The sequence below is a fragment of the Macaca mulatta genome, chromosome 10 (genome assembly GCF_049350105.2).
Source record: "Macaca mulatta isolate MMU2019108-1 chromosome 10, T2T-MMU8v2.0, whole genome shotgun sequence".
Taxonomy (NCBI): Eukaryota; Metazoa; Chordata; class Mammalia; order Primates; family Cercopithecidae; genus Macaca; species Macaca mulatta.
This window is the reverse complement of record NC_133415.1, coordinates 88,372,319-88,385,122: the sequence shown is the minus strand read 5'-3', so window position 1 is coordinate 88,385,122 and position 12,804 is coordinate 88,372,319. Positions and strand designations below refer to the sequence as shown.

The window sequence follows — 12,804 nt, the reverse complement described above, 5'->3', positions numbered from 1 at the left end:
GGTTTCTCCATGTTGGTCAGGCTAGTCTCAAAGTCCCGACCTCAGGTGATCTGCCCACCTTGGCCTCCCAAAGTGCTGGGATTAGAGGTGTGAGCCACCGCGCCCGGCCTTTCTTGCATTTTTTTATGAGGTACTAGGCAGTGTTCTGGGTACTGCTGACAAAAAGCAGTGAGTAAAACATGAAAATGGTGCCCTCATGAACTTTACATTCTAGTGAAAAGAGATTAACAACAACCATAATCAATAAGTAAATTATATAGCTTACGGGCTGGGCGTGGTAGCTCATACCTATAATCCCAGCACTTTGGGACTGGGGGCAGGGGGCAGATCACCTGAGGTCAGGAGTTCAAGATCAGTCTGGTCAACATGGCAAAACCCCGTCTCTACTAAAAATACAAAAATTAGCCAGGCCTGGTGGCACGCGCCTGTAATCACAGCTACTCAAGAGGCTGAGGAAGGAGGATTGCTTTAACCAGGGAGGCGGAGGTTGCAGTGAGCCGAGACCTCACCATTGTACTCTACCCTGGTTGATAAGAGCAAAACTCCATCTCAAAACAAAAAAATTATGTATCTTATTTATATGTTAGAAAATTATAAGTGCTGTGGAGAAAAGTGGGAAGTGCTGGGGGTGGGTTGCAAATGGATGGTCAGGGTTGATAGACCTCAATAAGAATTTTTTTTTTTTTTTTTAGAGATGGGGTCTTGCTATATTGCCCAGGTTGTATCAAACTAAAAAGTGCTGGATTACAGGTACAAGCCACCATGTCCGGCTGAGAAAGTGTTAAACAAATACTAGAAAGCTGGGCACAGTGGCTTGCACCTGTAGTCCCAGCTACTAGGAAGGCTGAGATGGGAGGATTGTTTGAGCTTGGGAGGCTGAGCTGTAGGGAGCTGTGATGCCACCACTGCAATTCAGCCTGGGTGACAGAGTGAGACCCTGTCTCTCAAACACACACTAGGAGAGGGCCAAGGAGTTATCCAGGTGGCTACCTGAGGAAGAAAGCGTTCTAGCAGAACAGCTGGTACAGAGGCCATCAGGTGGAACCACCACTCATGTGTGAGGAACAACAAGGAGCCCCTTGTGGCCGTAGCAGGCAGGATAAATGAGGAACAGGTTTTAGGAATGACGGCTTCAGAGGAAATGGAGCAGCGATGGGCAGAGGAAGGAGATCATATTGGGTTTTGTTATTCACTTTATTCTGAATTACATGGGAAGCCATAGGAAGGTTCTAAGCAAAGGAGTGCCAGAATATAACTTAAATTTTCTTTCTTTCTTTCTTTCTTTTTTTTTTTTTTTTTTGAGACAGAGTCTTGCTCTGTCACCCAGGCTGGAGTGCAGTGCTGCGATCTTGGCTCACTGCAACCTCTGCCTTCCTGGTTCAAGCAATTCTCCTGCCTCACCCTCGCAAGTAGCTGGGATTACAGGCACTCACCACCACGCCTGACTAATTTTTGTATTTTTAGTAGAGATGGGGTTTCACCATGTTGGCCAGGCTGGTCTCAAACTCTTTTTTTTTTTTTTTTTTTTTTTGAGACTGAGTCTGGCTCTGTCGCCCAGGCTGGAGTGCAGTGGCCGGATCTCAGCTCACTGCAAGCTCCGCCTCCCAGGTTTACGCCATTCTCCTGCCTCAGCCTCCGGAGTAGCTGGGACCACAGGCGCCCGCCACCTCGCCCGGCTAGTTTTTTGTATTTTTTAGTAGAGACGGGGTTTCACCGTGTTAGCCAGGATGGTCTCGATCTCCTGACCTTGTGATCCGCCCGTCTCAGCCTCCCAAAGTGCTGGGATTACAGGGTTGAGCCACCGCACCCGGCTTCAAACTCTTGACCTCAGATAATCCACCTGCCTAGGCCTCTTAAAGTTCAGGGATTACAGGCGTGAGCCACTGCTCCTAGCCTTTATTGTCCTTTTTAAAAAATGAAGGTCAGGTCAGGCATAGTGTCTCATTCCTGTAATCCCAGCACTTTGGGAAGCCAAGGTGGGCGGATCACGAGGTCAGGAGTTTGAGACCAGCCTGGCGAAAGTGGTGAAACCCGGTCTCTACTAAAAATACAAAAAATTTAGCCGGGCGTGGTGGCAGGTGCCTGTTTCCCAGCTACTCAAGAGGCTGAGGCAGGAGAATCGCTTGAACCCAGGAGGCGGGGGTTGCAGTGAGCCAAGACCACGCCAGTGCACTCCAGCCTGGGCGACAGAGTGGGACTCAGTCTCAAAAAAAAAAAAAGAAAAGAAAAAAAATTAAGGTCACCTTAGTGGGTATGAAGTGGTATCTAATTGTGGTTTTGATTTGTTTCCTAATGACAATGAACAGTCTTCATGTGCTTTTTAGACTGTTGCGTATCTTGGAGACATGTCTAAAGTCCTTTGTCCATTTTTAAATTAGATTGTTGTTTTGTTGAGTTGTAGGAGTTCTTCGAATATTCTGGCTACTAGATTCTTACATGGCTTGCAGATATTTTCTCTCACTTTCTAGGTTGTCTTTTCACTCTATTGATAGTGTCCTTTAAAGCATAAGAGATGTTAATTTTGATGAAGTCCAATTTATTTTTATTTCTTTCATTGACTGTGCTTTTTGGTCATAACTAAGAAACCTTTGCAGAATCCAAGGTCGTGAAGACTTTTGCCTGTTTTCTGCTGTGAGTTTGAGTTTTGGCTCTCATGTTTAAGTCTGATCCATTCTGGGTTAGTTTTTGTATCTAGTGTGAGGTGAGGGTCTGACCTCATACTTTTGCACGTGACTGTCCCGTTGTCTCAGCTCCATCTGTTGGAGAAATGGTTCTTTTCCCATTGAATGGCCTACGTAGCCTTGTTGAAAATCGATTGAACCATAGATATGTGGATTTCTTTCTGGACTCTCAACTCTATTCCACTGATCTATGTTTATGCCACTACTTTACTCCTTTATTACTGTCGCTTTGTACTAAATTTGTGGGGTATGTTTTTTTTTTTTTTTTTTTTTTTTGACACGGTCTCACTCTGTTGCCCAGGGTGGGGTGCAGTGGCATGATCATGGCTCAATGCGGCCCTGACCTCCCGGGCTCAAGCAATCCTTCCACCTCAGCCCCCACAAGTAGCTGGGACTACAGGCGCATGCCACCATGCCCAGCTAATTTTTTCTATTTTTTAGTAGAGACAGGATTTCGCCATGTTGCCCAAGCTGGTCTTGAACTCCTGAGCTCCTGCCTGTCTTAGCATCCCAGAGTACTAGGATTACAGGTGTGAACCACTGAGCCAAGCCGGCACAGGAAATTAAGACTTGACTGAATATCTCTAAGTAGGATTTGGAGAGGACAAGAGAGGAAAGAGATTTCAAATAAAAAAATTAACATGTAATCACAAGGAGAAAAAAAAGCTTTGCCTTTATGAAGCTTGCATTCTAGTAGGAGAAACAAACATTAACAATAAGTAAATGTTAGTGCCTTAGAAAGGCATTAAGTGTGGCCATGTGTGATGGTTCAAGCCTGTAATCCTAGCACTTTGGGAAGCTGAGGCAGGCGGATCACCTGAGGTCAGCAGTTCGAGACCAGCCTGGCCAGCATGGTGAAACCCCCATCTCTAATAATACAAAAATTAGCCAGATGTGGTGGCACATGCCTGTAATCCCAGCTACTAGGCAGGCTGAGGCAGGAGAATTGCTTGAACCTGGGAGGTAGAGGTTGTTACAGTGAGCGGAGATCACGCCATTGCATTCCAACCTGGGCAACAGAGCGAGACTCTCTCAGGGAAAAAAAAGAAAGCATAAGTGCTATGGAAAATATAAATACCAAAAATATAATCAAATTGGCACAGTGGCTCATGCCTGTAACCCCAGCTACTCAGAAGGCTGAGGTGGGAGGACTGCTTGATGCCAGGAGTTCTCAAGACCAGCCTGGGCAACAGAACGAGACCCAATCTCTAAAAAGATGAAAATATCATCAGAGAGAAAATATAGATTACTACAACGGAATGACAGTCAGCCCATCAACTTCTCTACAGCAACCAAAAGTGCTAGAAGAAAAATAGAAAAATATCTTTAAAGCACTGAGAGAAATTTTAAATAACTGTCACCTTGAATTGTATGTCCTAGGAAATGTTCATTCAAGAAAGAAAAAAATGAAAGACCCCTTTAGGCAAACAACAATTGAAAAAATTACCCAACAACTTTCAGTCAAGAAACTACACAGGGCTGAAGGTGTAGTGGCTCACTCTGTGTAATCCCAGGACTTTGGGAGGCCAAGGTGGGAAAATCATTTGAGGCCAGGAGTTCAACACCAACCTTGGCAACGTAGTGAGAGCCCTATCTCTACAAAAAGAAAAGGAGGGAAAAAAAGAAAATAAACTACACAGGATATAAAGCCTGCCTTCCTCCCTCCCTCCCTTCCTCCCTCCCTCCCTCCCTCCCTTCCTTCCCTCCCTCCCTCTTTCTCTCTTTCTTTCTTTTCGAGACAGTTTGCTTCTGTTGCCCAGGCTGGCGTGCAGTGGCACAATCTCAGCTCACTGCAATTTCTGCCCCCCGGGTTCAAGTGATTCTCTTGCCTCAGCCTCCCGGGTAGCTGAGATTATAGGCATGTGCCACCACGCCTGGCTAAGTTTTGTATTTTTAGTAAGATGGGGTTTCTCCATGATGGCTAGGTTGGTCTCCAACTCCTGCTAGTGATCCACCTGCCTTGGCCTCCCAAAGTGCTGGGATTACAGGTATGAGCCACTGCGCCCGGCCCTACACAGGATATAATTTCAAAAGGAGAAACATGACTATTGAACAGTGAAGGAAGCCAGATTTGGTGGCTTATGCCTATAATTCCAGCACTTTGGGAGACCACGATAGGAGGATTGCTTGAGGTCAGGAGTTTGAGACCAGCCTGGGCAACACAGTGAGACCTCCATGTCTATTAAAAAACATTCATAAATTGGTGGCTCACGCCTGTAATCCCAGCACTTTGGGAGGCTGAGGTGGGCGGATCACGAAGTCAGGAGATCGAGACGCTCCTGGCTAACACAGTGAAACCCCGTCTCTACTGAAAATACAAAAAATTAGCCGGACGTGGTGGTGGGCGCCTACAGTCCCAGCTACTCGGGAGGCTGAGGCGGGAGAATGGCGTGAACCCGGGAGGCGGAGCTTGCAGTGAGCCGAGATCATGCCACTGCACTCCAGCCTGAGTGACAGAGTGAGACTCTGTCTCAAAAAAAAAAAAAAAAAAAAATCATAAATTAAAAAATAAACAATATAGAAAGTTATGAGTTGAATAGTAAGTCCCTTATACATCTTTCAAAATATTTTGTTTCATTATACTTTTCGTTATACCTATTTGTATGACTTAACTATTTCATAACTAATTGAAAATAAAAGTCATCTTGTCCAACCTCTCCATTAGCTCCTCACAGTGGGAGATCTCTCCTTGATAACTACTTGCTTTCACATAATGGGAAATTAGGTCTGACAAGGGTAACCTTAGGTTATCATAATGACGTTTCTCTCAGTTCCACTCCATGCTGTTCCCCTAGGCTACCAACCTGGCTCCTGCAGACCCCAATGGCAAAGCAGACCCTTATGTGGTGGTGAGCGCTGGCCGGGAGCGGCAGGACACCAAGGAACGCTACATCCCCAAGCAGCTCAACCCCATCTTTGGAGAGTGAGGCTGGGCCCTGTGGGGTGGAACCGGGGTAGCTGGAGGAGCATCCAGCCCTGTGGCCTTGTGGCAGCTGGCCTAGGGATGGCAAGGGAATGGACAGGGGCTGCTGACAACGCCACCCCCCCCCCCAGACCACCTCCTGGAGCATGAAAATGACCTCAGCCCCTCTCCCTCCTTGCCAGGATCCTGGAGCTAAGCATCTCTCTCCCAGCTGAGACGGAGCTGACGGTGGCCATATTTGATCATGACCTCGTGGGTTCTGACGACCTCATCGGGGAGACCCACATTGATCTGGAAAACCGATTCTATAGCCACCACAGAGCAAACTGTGGGCTGGCCTCCCAGTATGACGTGTGGGTCTGGCAGGGCCCACAGGAGCCATTCTAACTTTCTGGCCAAACACATTCAAGCTCACATTCCCTTTTCTGTCTCCAGATCCTATGATTTCGTGGAAGGGGACCCTCCCACCCAGCGCCACTGCCAACCAAGACAGCTCAGTGGTCAAGACTTGGGCTTGGGAGTGGGATCCTGTAACGAATGCCACTTGACCTGTTTTTTTTTTCTTTTTCTTTTTTGAAATGGAGTCTCGCTCTGTCTCCCAGGCTGGAGTGCAGTGGCACTATCTCGGCTGATTGCAACCTCTGCCTCCTGGGTTCAAGCGATTCTCCTGCCTCAGCCTCCCCAGTAGCTGGGATTACAGGCGTGGGCCACCATGCCCAGCTAATTTTTGTATTTTTAGTAGAGACAGGGTTTCACCATGTTGGCCAGGCTGGTCTCGAACCCCTGACCTCAAGTGATCCGCCCACATCTGCCTCCCAAAGTGCTGGTATTACAGGTGTGAGCCACCACACCAGGCCCACTTAACCTCTTCGAGCCTCAGTTTTCTCATCTGCAAAACAGAGGTAATAAGATCAGTATCTTCTTAATGGAAGCACCCAGACTACATTTTTGATTTTCGATTTTCATTGTTATTGTAAACGAGGACTAACCTGTCTCCCGTTGGGAGTTTTGAACCTAGACCTCATGTCTTCATGATGTCACCCCTGCCCCAGGCCCAGGTGTGTCCCCACACCAGCCCCAGCGGATGCATCTTCCTTTTCTGCCTGCAGGGATGGTTACAATGCCTGGCGTGATGCGTTCCGGCCTTCGCAGATCCTGGCGGGGCTGTGCCAACGCTGTGGCCTCCCTGCCCCTGAATACCGAGCCGCTGCTGTCAAGGTGGGCAGCAAAGTCTTTCTGACACCGCCGGAGACCCTGCCCCCAGGTACCAGCCCCTTTCTGTTAAAGCAAGATGTTGGTAGAACAAGGTACAGGAGGCCCAGGTGCCCAGTCTTGTGTGCTCCCCAAAATAATCCATTGTTTCAGCAGTTAGAGGTGAATTTGGTTGAGTAAGGATGAGGTTCTTGGGTGTTAGGGAGCAAACAGTCTTTACTGTTGAGCGTGAGATCCCCCAAAGAGCCAAAGTGGACCCGTAACTAATCAAGTTCCCAGAACGCAGAGGTCCCATAGAGCGTCCCATGTAACAGAATGTGGCTGCAGAATTAAATGGCTGGAGGCTTATTCTTTTTATTTTTATTTTTATTTTTGAGACAGGATATTGCTCTGTCACCCAGGCTGGAGTGCAGCCATCTCAGCTTACTGCAGCCTGGACCTCCCAGGCTCAAGTGATCCTCCCACCTCAGCTCCCCGAGTAGCTGGGATTACAGGTGTGCACCATCATGCCCGCCTGTTTCTTTTTCTTTTGGTAGAGATGAGGTTTCGCCATGTTACTCAGGCTGGTCTCAAACTCCTGGACTCAAGCGATCCTCCCACCTTGGCCTCCAAAAGTCCTGGGATTACAGGCATGAGCCACTGCGCCTGCTCTGGTGGCTTATTCTCTAAATAGGGTCTAGGCAAAGGTGGCAGTACCTCCAATCCCACTGTCCCCTGACTGCTGGCTTTTCACTGGGCAAAAAGTTATAGCAGCTTCCCCCACTTTTTGTGCATTTCAGAGCTGCTCTCCTAGCCCACAGGGCTTTATCCGACAGAGTGGCTTCCCCAGCTTAGAGCTTCTGTGGCGGGGGAGGGAGGGAGGAGACATGGAAACTGTGTGGAACCCTAAGCTCACACACCTCTTGTTTCAGGCAGCAGTGGCCCCAAGGTGAGTGGGGACCCTGAAGAGGCCCAGGCATTGCTTGTGTTGAGGCGCTGGCAGGAAATGCCGGGTTTTGGGATCCAGCTGGTACCCGAGCATGTAGAAACACGGCCTCTCTACCATCCCCGTAGCCCCGGGCTGCTGCAGGTGAGGAGGGCTCAGCACCCAGGCCCAGAATCACAACTCTCGGAATCCCAGGATACCCACCCAATCCTGGGCCCTGGGCCCCCAGGACAGCCTTTCCCCAAGGTGTCCACCTAGGTGCCACCTGCAGCTCCTGACTACGGCTCCTGTTGCTGGTCCCTGTGTCCCTGCTTGTCCTGGACCTCCATCCTGGACCACACCCTCACCCCTGACCCTCGTCCTACAGGATCCCCACCCCTGGGCACCAAGACTCAGGATGTGGGGTTCCTAACCTGACCCCCTGCAGATCTCTAAGATCTGGACCTTGGAACACCAGATATTACTTTTAATCTCAACTTCCCCTTCTGGAACCTCATTTTTTTTTCTTTTTTGAAATGGGGTCTCACTCTGTTGCCCAGGCTGGAGTGCAGTTCCGTGATCTCGGTTCACTGCAGCCTCCGCCTCTCAGGCTCAAGTGATCCTCCCACCTCAGCCTCAGGGGTAGCTGGGATTACAGGCGTCTGCTACTAAACCCGGCTAATTCTTGTATTTTTTGTAGAGACAGGGTTGCGTCATGTTGCCCAGGCTGGCCTCAAACTCCTGAGCTCAAGCCATCTACCCTCCATGGACTCCCAAAGTGCTGGGATTATAGGCGTGAGCCACTGCACCCAGCCTGGACCTCATCCTTGAACCCCTAATCTAACCTTGATCCTGGAACCCACACTTCAGACTCCACCTTTATCCTCATCCCCCAGGATCTGCCTGACCCTGTCATTTTGACCCTAGCTCTTTTCTCCACCTGGGGACAAGGCACAGCCTATGGCCACAGGGCTGTCAGGGAAGGTTGGGAGCCTGACAAGACCCTCCAGCCTGGTCCTGTCCCCCCAGGGATCTCTCCACATGTGGATTGACATCTTTCCTCGAGATGTGCCTGCCCCACCCCCAGTTGACATCAAGCCTCGGCAGCCGGTCAGGTGAGAGTTCTGTCACCTCCTCCCAAGGCGGATACACGTCTTGGTCTACCTGTACAAGGGTCCTCTGAAAACCTGGGTCCCCAGTGAAGCAGGCAGAGGCTGCTAATCACAGGCTGTCCAGTAGGTGCCATTAAATTCCCTTTTATTCATAAGCCATTGCAAGTTGAGTGTCTCTTGTAAACTGACTCCAAGTACCTTTTGGTAAGCCCCCTTCCCACCTGAGCTCATCTGAGTGGAGTTCTGTGTGGGGCACAGCCACGTCACACAGGCTGAATGCAGATGCTCGGATACCAGCAGCCTGTCACTTTCTGCCTCTGGGCTCTGCTTTCCTTGGTGTCACTCTCAGGGAGCCCTCTGCAGTCTGGGGGCAAGGTGGCATCTAACAGTGTGAGGCGGCTTACATCTTTTTTTTTTTTTTTTTTTTTTTTTTTTTTTTGAGACGGAGTCTCGCTCAGTCGCCCAGGCTAGAGTGCAGTGGCCGGATCTCAGCTCACTGCAAGCTCCGCCTCCCGGGTTCACGCCATTCTCCTGCCTCAGCCTCCCGAGTAGCTGGGACTACAGGCGCCCGCCACCTCGCCCGGCTAGTTTTTTGTATTTTTTAGTAGAGACGGGGTTTCACCGTGTCAGCCAGGATGGTCTCGATCTCCTGACCTCGTGATCCGCCCGTCTCGGCCTCCCAAAGGAGGCTTACATCTTAGCCAGGCCACCTGAGCGGAAACAAACACCTCTTTCCCAGTTACAGCAAAAGCCTCAGGGCTGACTCAGTAGACCAGCTTGGGTCAAATGCTGTGCCCTGAACCAATCATTGTGGCCAGGGGGCTGTAATACTGGAATCGGCCAGTCCAGGGATGTCTCCCCCACCCTGCCCAGCCAGGGAGGGAGGGGCCTGCCCCACCAGAATCCCATAGATTGACCGTGGTGGTGGGGAGGGGTGGTTGGGGCGGGGGCGGGTCACCAGCAGAAAATCACGGTGCTGTCAACAAATGAGGGGAAGTTGATGCTGGGCTGGAGAAAACAGCTACCCAGACAACCCCATGGCAGCCAAGGACAGGGCTACACGAGGGTAGGGTCCAGAGTGTCACAGCCCTCCTGTCCCTCAGGCACTGTACGCTCACTCTCGTCCCCCGTCTCTCATCCTCCCTCTTCTCCCTGCAGACTGGCTTTCTCTGTTCACTCACTTTTCTACATCCCCGAACTCTGGCTTGTAGTGGCTCCAGCTCTGCATCTGATGCCACACCATGCAGTGGAACAGGGTCCTGATTCCAAATTCACAGGAAGGAGAACCTTGCTGGCCCAGCAGACCATTCCTGATGTCATCTGCTGTGGCCAGGGTGGTCAGTGACACCTGGGGCTGTCCCTTCATGGGACCACAGGCATTGGATTCCCCTGCTGGGCACACAGGTGCCCAGTGACTGTCAGTGGGCCAGGCCCAGGTCCCTCCTGTTTCCTGCAGCCTCTTTCAGGGCCCCGCTCGAGAGTCTGAAGCCACCCCCTAATGTGCCCCACAGCTATGAGCTCAGAGTTGTCATCTGGAACACGGAAGATGTGGTTCTGGATGACGTGAATCCACTCACCGGAGAGATGTCGAGTGACATCTATGTGAAGAGGTAGCCTGCAGGCCAGGTGGGGCAATGGCAGTGCACTAAGGGGGGACTGTAAATGGGTGTGGGCCCTCGGGCTGAGTCCAGACCCCGGTCCCCAGGCCCTCCGTGGTGCTGAGAGCTGGGTGAGGAGTGGGTTCTCCGTGTAGCTCCAGCCCTGACACTCACCCAACCTGGCCCCAGCTGGGTGAAGGGGCTGGAGCATGACAAGCAGGAGACAGATGTTCACTTCAACTCCCTGACTGGGGAGGGGAACTTCAATTGGCGCTTTGTGTTCCGCTTCGACTACCTGCCCACGGAGCGGGAGGTAAGCGTCCGGCGCCGGCCTGGACCCTTTGCCTTGGAGGAGGCCGAGTTTCGGCAGCCCGCAGTGCTGGTCCTGCAGGTCTGGGACTATGACCGCATCTCCGCCAACGACTTCCTTGGTACTGCACTGCTTAGCCTTCCCCACCCTCAGCCCCTGCCTCCAGCCCTCACCTCTGTCCCCTGGTTCCCTACTCTGACCCAATCTTGAATCAGGATTTTGGACCCAAGGTCTGAAATCTTTGCTTTCTGGCCTAATTACTGAGTTAATTGGGCCCAGACCACAGTAACCTCCATTCCCACCAAGTCTCTGATTCAACTCTGATTTGACCCTAGCTTGTCACCCTGACACTGACTCCACAGCCTCTGCTCCTTGGCACTCTGATCCCAACCCTTGGCCCTCTTCCACTGGGGAGTGGCAATGGGTAGACCACTGGGCTGTGGTTTGGGTGGTCCATAACTGTGGCCTGACCACACACTGCAACTTTCAGATGCCCCAACTTACAACCTTGGTGTGTTGCCTCCTCACCCCTGGCACAATGAGACTTTGATCCCATGCCTAACCCGGTGTGCTCTGGACTTGCAGGATCCCTGGAGTTGCAGCTACCGGACATGGTGCGTGGGGCCCGGGGCCCCGAGCTCTGCTCTGTGCGGCTGGCCCGTGATGGGGCCGGGCCGAGATGCAATCTGTTTCGCTGCCGCCGCCTGCGAGGCTGGTGGCCAGTAGTGAAGCTGAAGGAGGCAGAGGACGTGGAGCGGGAGGCTCAGGCTAGCAAGAAGAAGCGAAAGCAGAGGAGGAGGAAGGGCCGGCCAGAAGACCTGGAGTTCACAGACACGGGTGGCAATGTGTACATCCTCACGGTGGGTGCCCGTGGCGGAGGCCAGGCTGAGCTGGGGCCTGAGCCGGCCCTGTGCTCCCAGTGATGCAGGAGTGTCTTTTTTAGGGCAAGGTAGAGGCAGAGTTTGAGCTGCTGACCGTGGAGGAGGCTGAGAAACGGCCGGTGGGGAAGGGGCGGAAGGAGCCAGAGCCTCTGGAGAAACCCAGGTGAGTCAGGCACGGGGGCCGGGGCCACAGCCTGGGCCGATGGGGGAGGCGGGGGTGCCCAAGGGGCCACCTTCTCATCCTGACACCACCCTTCTCCTCAACAGCCGCCCCAAAACTTCCTTCAACTGGTTTGTGAACCCGCTGAAGACCTTTGTCTTCTTCATCTGGCGCCGGTACTGGCGCATCCTGGTGCTGCTGCTGCTACTGGCACTGCTCACCGTCTTCCTCCTCCTGGTCTTCTACACCATCCCTGGCCAGATCAGCCAGGTCATCTTCCGTCCCCTCCACAAGTGACTCTCACTGACCTTGGACACTCACCCAGGGTGCCACCCCTTCAACGCCTGCTCCTGGAAGTCTTTCTTGCCAACGTGAGCTACCCGAGAGTCCAGTGCTTCCTCTGAATAAACCTATCACAGCCACTGACCCGTGGTCACGTGCTGTCCAAGGCTGGCGCTCCAGGTGGCAGAGAACAGATGTTCTTGGGTGGCTCAGGTGCTGGGGGCTTACTTGAAGAATGCACAGGGATAGAAGGCTGCCCCCATCCCCACTGCAGGGAAGAAAAGGGCCCCGGCAGCTGAGTTATGACCCCCTCTGAGCAGCTCCACCACGGCTCCTGCTCCTGCTGGCGGCCAGGTCCCTCTCACCTCACCTGTTTCTGGCTTCCACTGCTCCAGGACAGCTAAGGACCTGACAGACTCCATTAACCTGTCCATTCCTCACCATCCCTGAGAGAGGCTTCCATCAGAGCTGGATCTCGGGTCTGACTCCAGAGGTTCTGCTGTCACTACCTGACTTCGCTTCCTTTCCCCTTTCTCTTGCTTTTCCCCTGCCACAGTCTTAGATCAACATTCGAGATATGATCTGATAAACTGGTTGTTTAGGTACCCCTACCTCCCTGGGCCATAGACTGGTGAGGTTGCTGGGCCCTGCTTCTCCACATGTAGCCAGAGTTCTAACGAGAAACCCTGATTAGGCCCCAAGCCAGGGGTCTGGTGCTGGCCCTGCTCCAGAATGGCCACT

At 51.9% G+C, this 12,804-nt stretch overlaps 1 protein-coding gene across 5 annotated transcripts in view; it reads left to right on the top strand.

Annotated features, from left to right (window-relative positions):
* FER1L4 (fer-1 like family member 4) overlaps nucleotides 1-12,207 on the top strand; it is a 53,933-nt gene extending 41,726 nt beyond the window's left edge. For all 5 annotated transcript variants that reach the window (XM_077951638.1, XM_077951641.1, XM_077951640.1 and 2 more), the window contains 10 exons: nucleotides 5,477-5,604; nucleotides 5,787-5,957; nucleotides 6,714-6,868; nucleotides 7,728-7,885; nucleotides 8,750-8,835; nucleotides 10,344-10,442; nucleotides 10,620-10,861; nucleotides 11,326-11,600; nucleotides 11,684-11,784; nucleotides 11,889-12,207. In XM_077951638.1, coding sequence (XP_077807764.1) covers nucleotides 5,477-5,604; nucleotides 5,787-5,957; nucleotides 6,714-6,868; nucleotides 7,728-7,885; nucleotides 8,750-8,835; nucleotides 10,344-10,442; nucleotides 10,620-10,861; nucleotides 11,326-11,600; nucleotides 11,684-11,784; nucleotides 11,889-12,078 — 1,605 coding nt within the window. In that variant the 3' untranslated portion in view covers nucleotides 12,079-12,207. The remainder of the gene's footprint in view (nucleotides 1-5,476; nucleotides 5,605-5,786; nucleotides 5,958-6,713; nucleotides 6,869-7,727; nucleotides 7,886-8,749; nucleotides 8,836-10,343; nucleotides 10,443-10,619; nucleotides 10,862-11,325; nucleotides 11,601-11,683; nucleotides 11,785-11,888) is intronic.
* The last annotated feature ends 597 nt before the right edge of the window (nucleotides 12,208-12,804 follow it).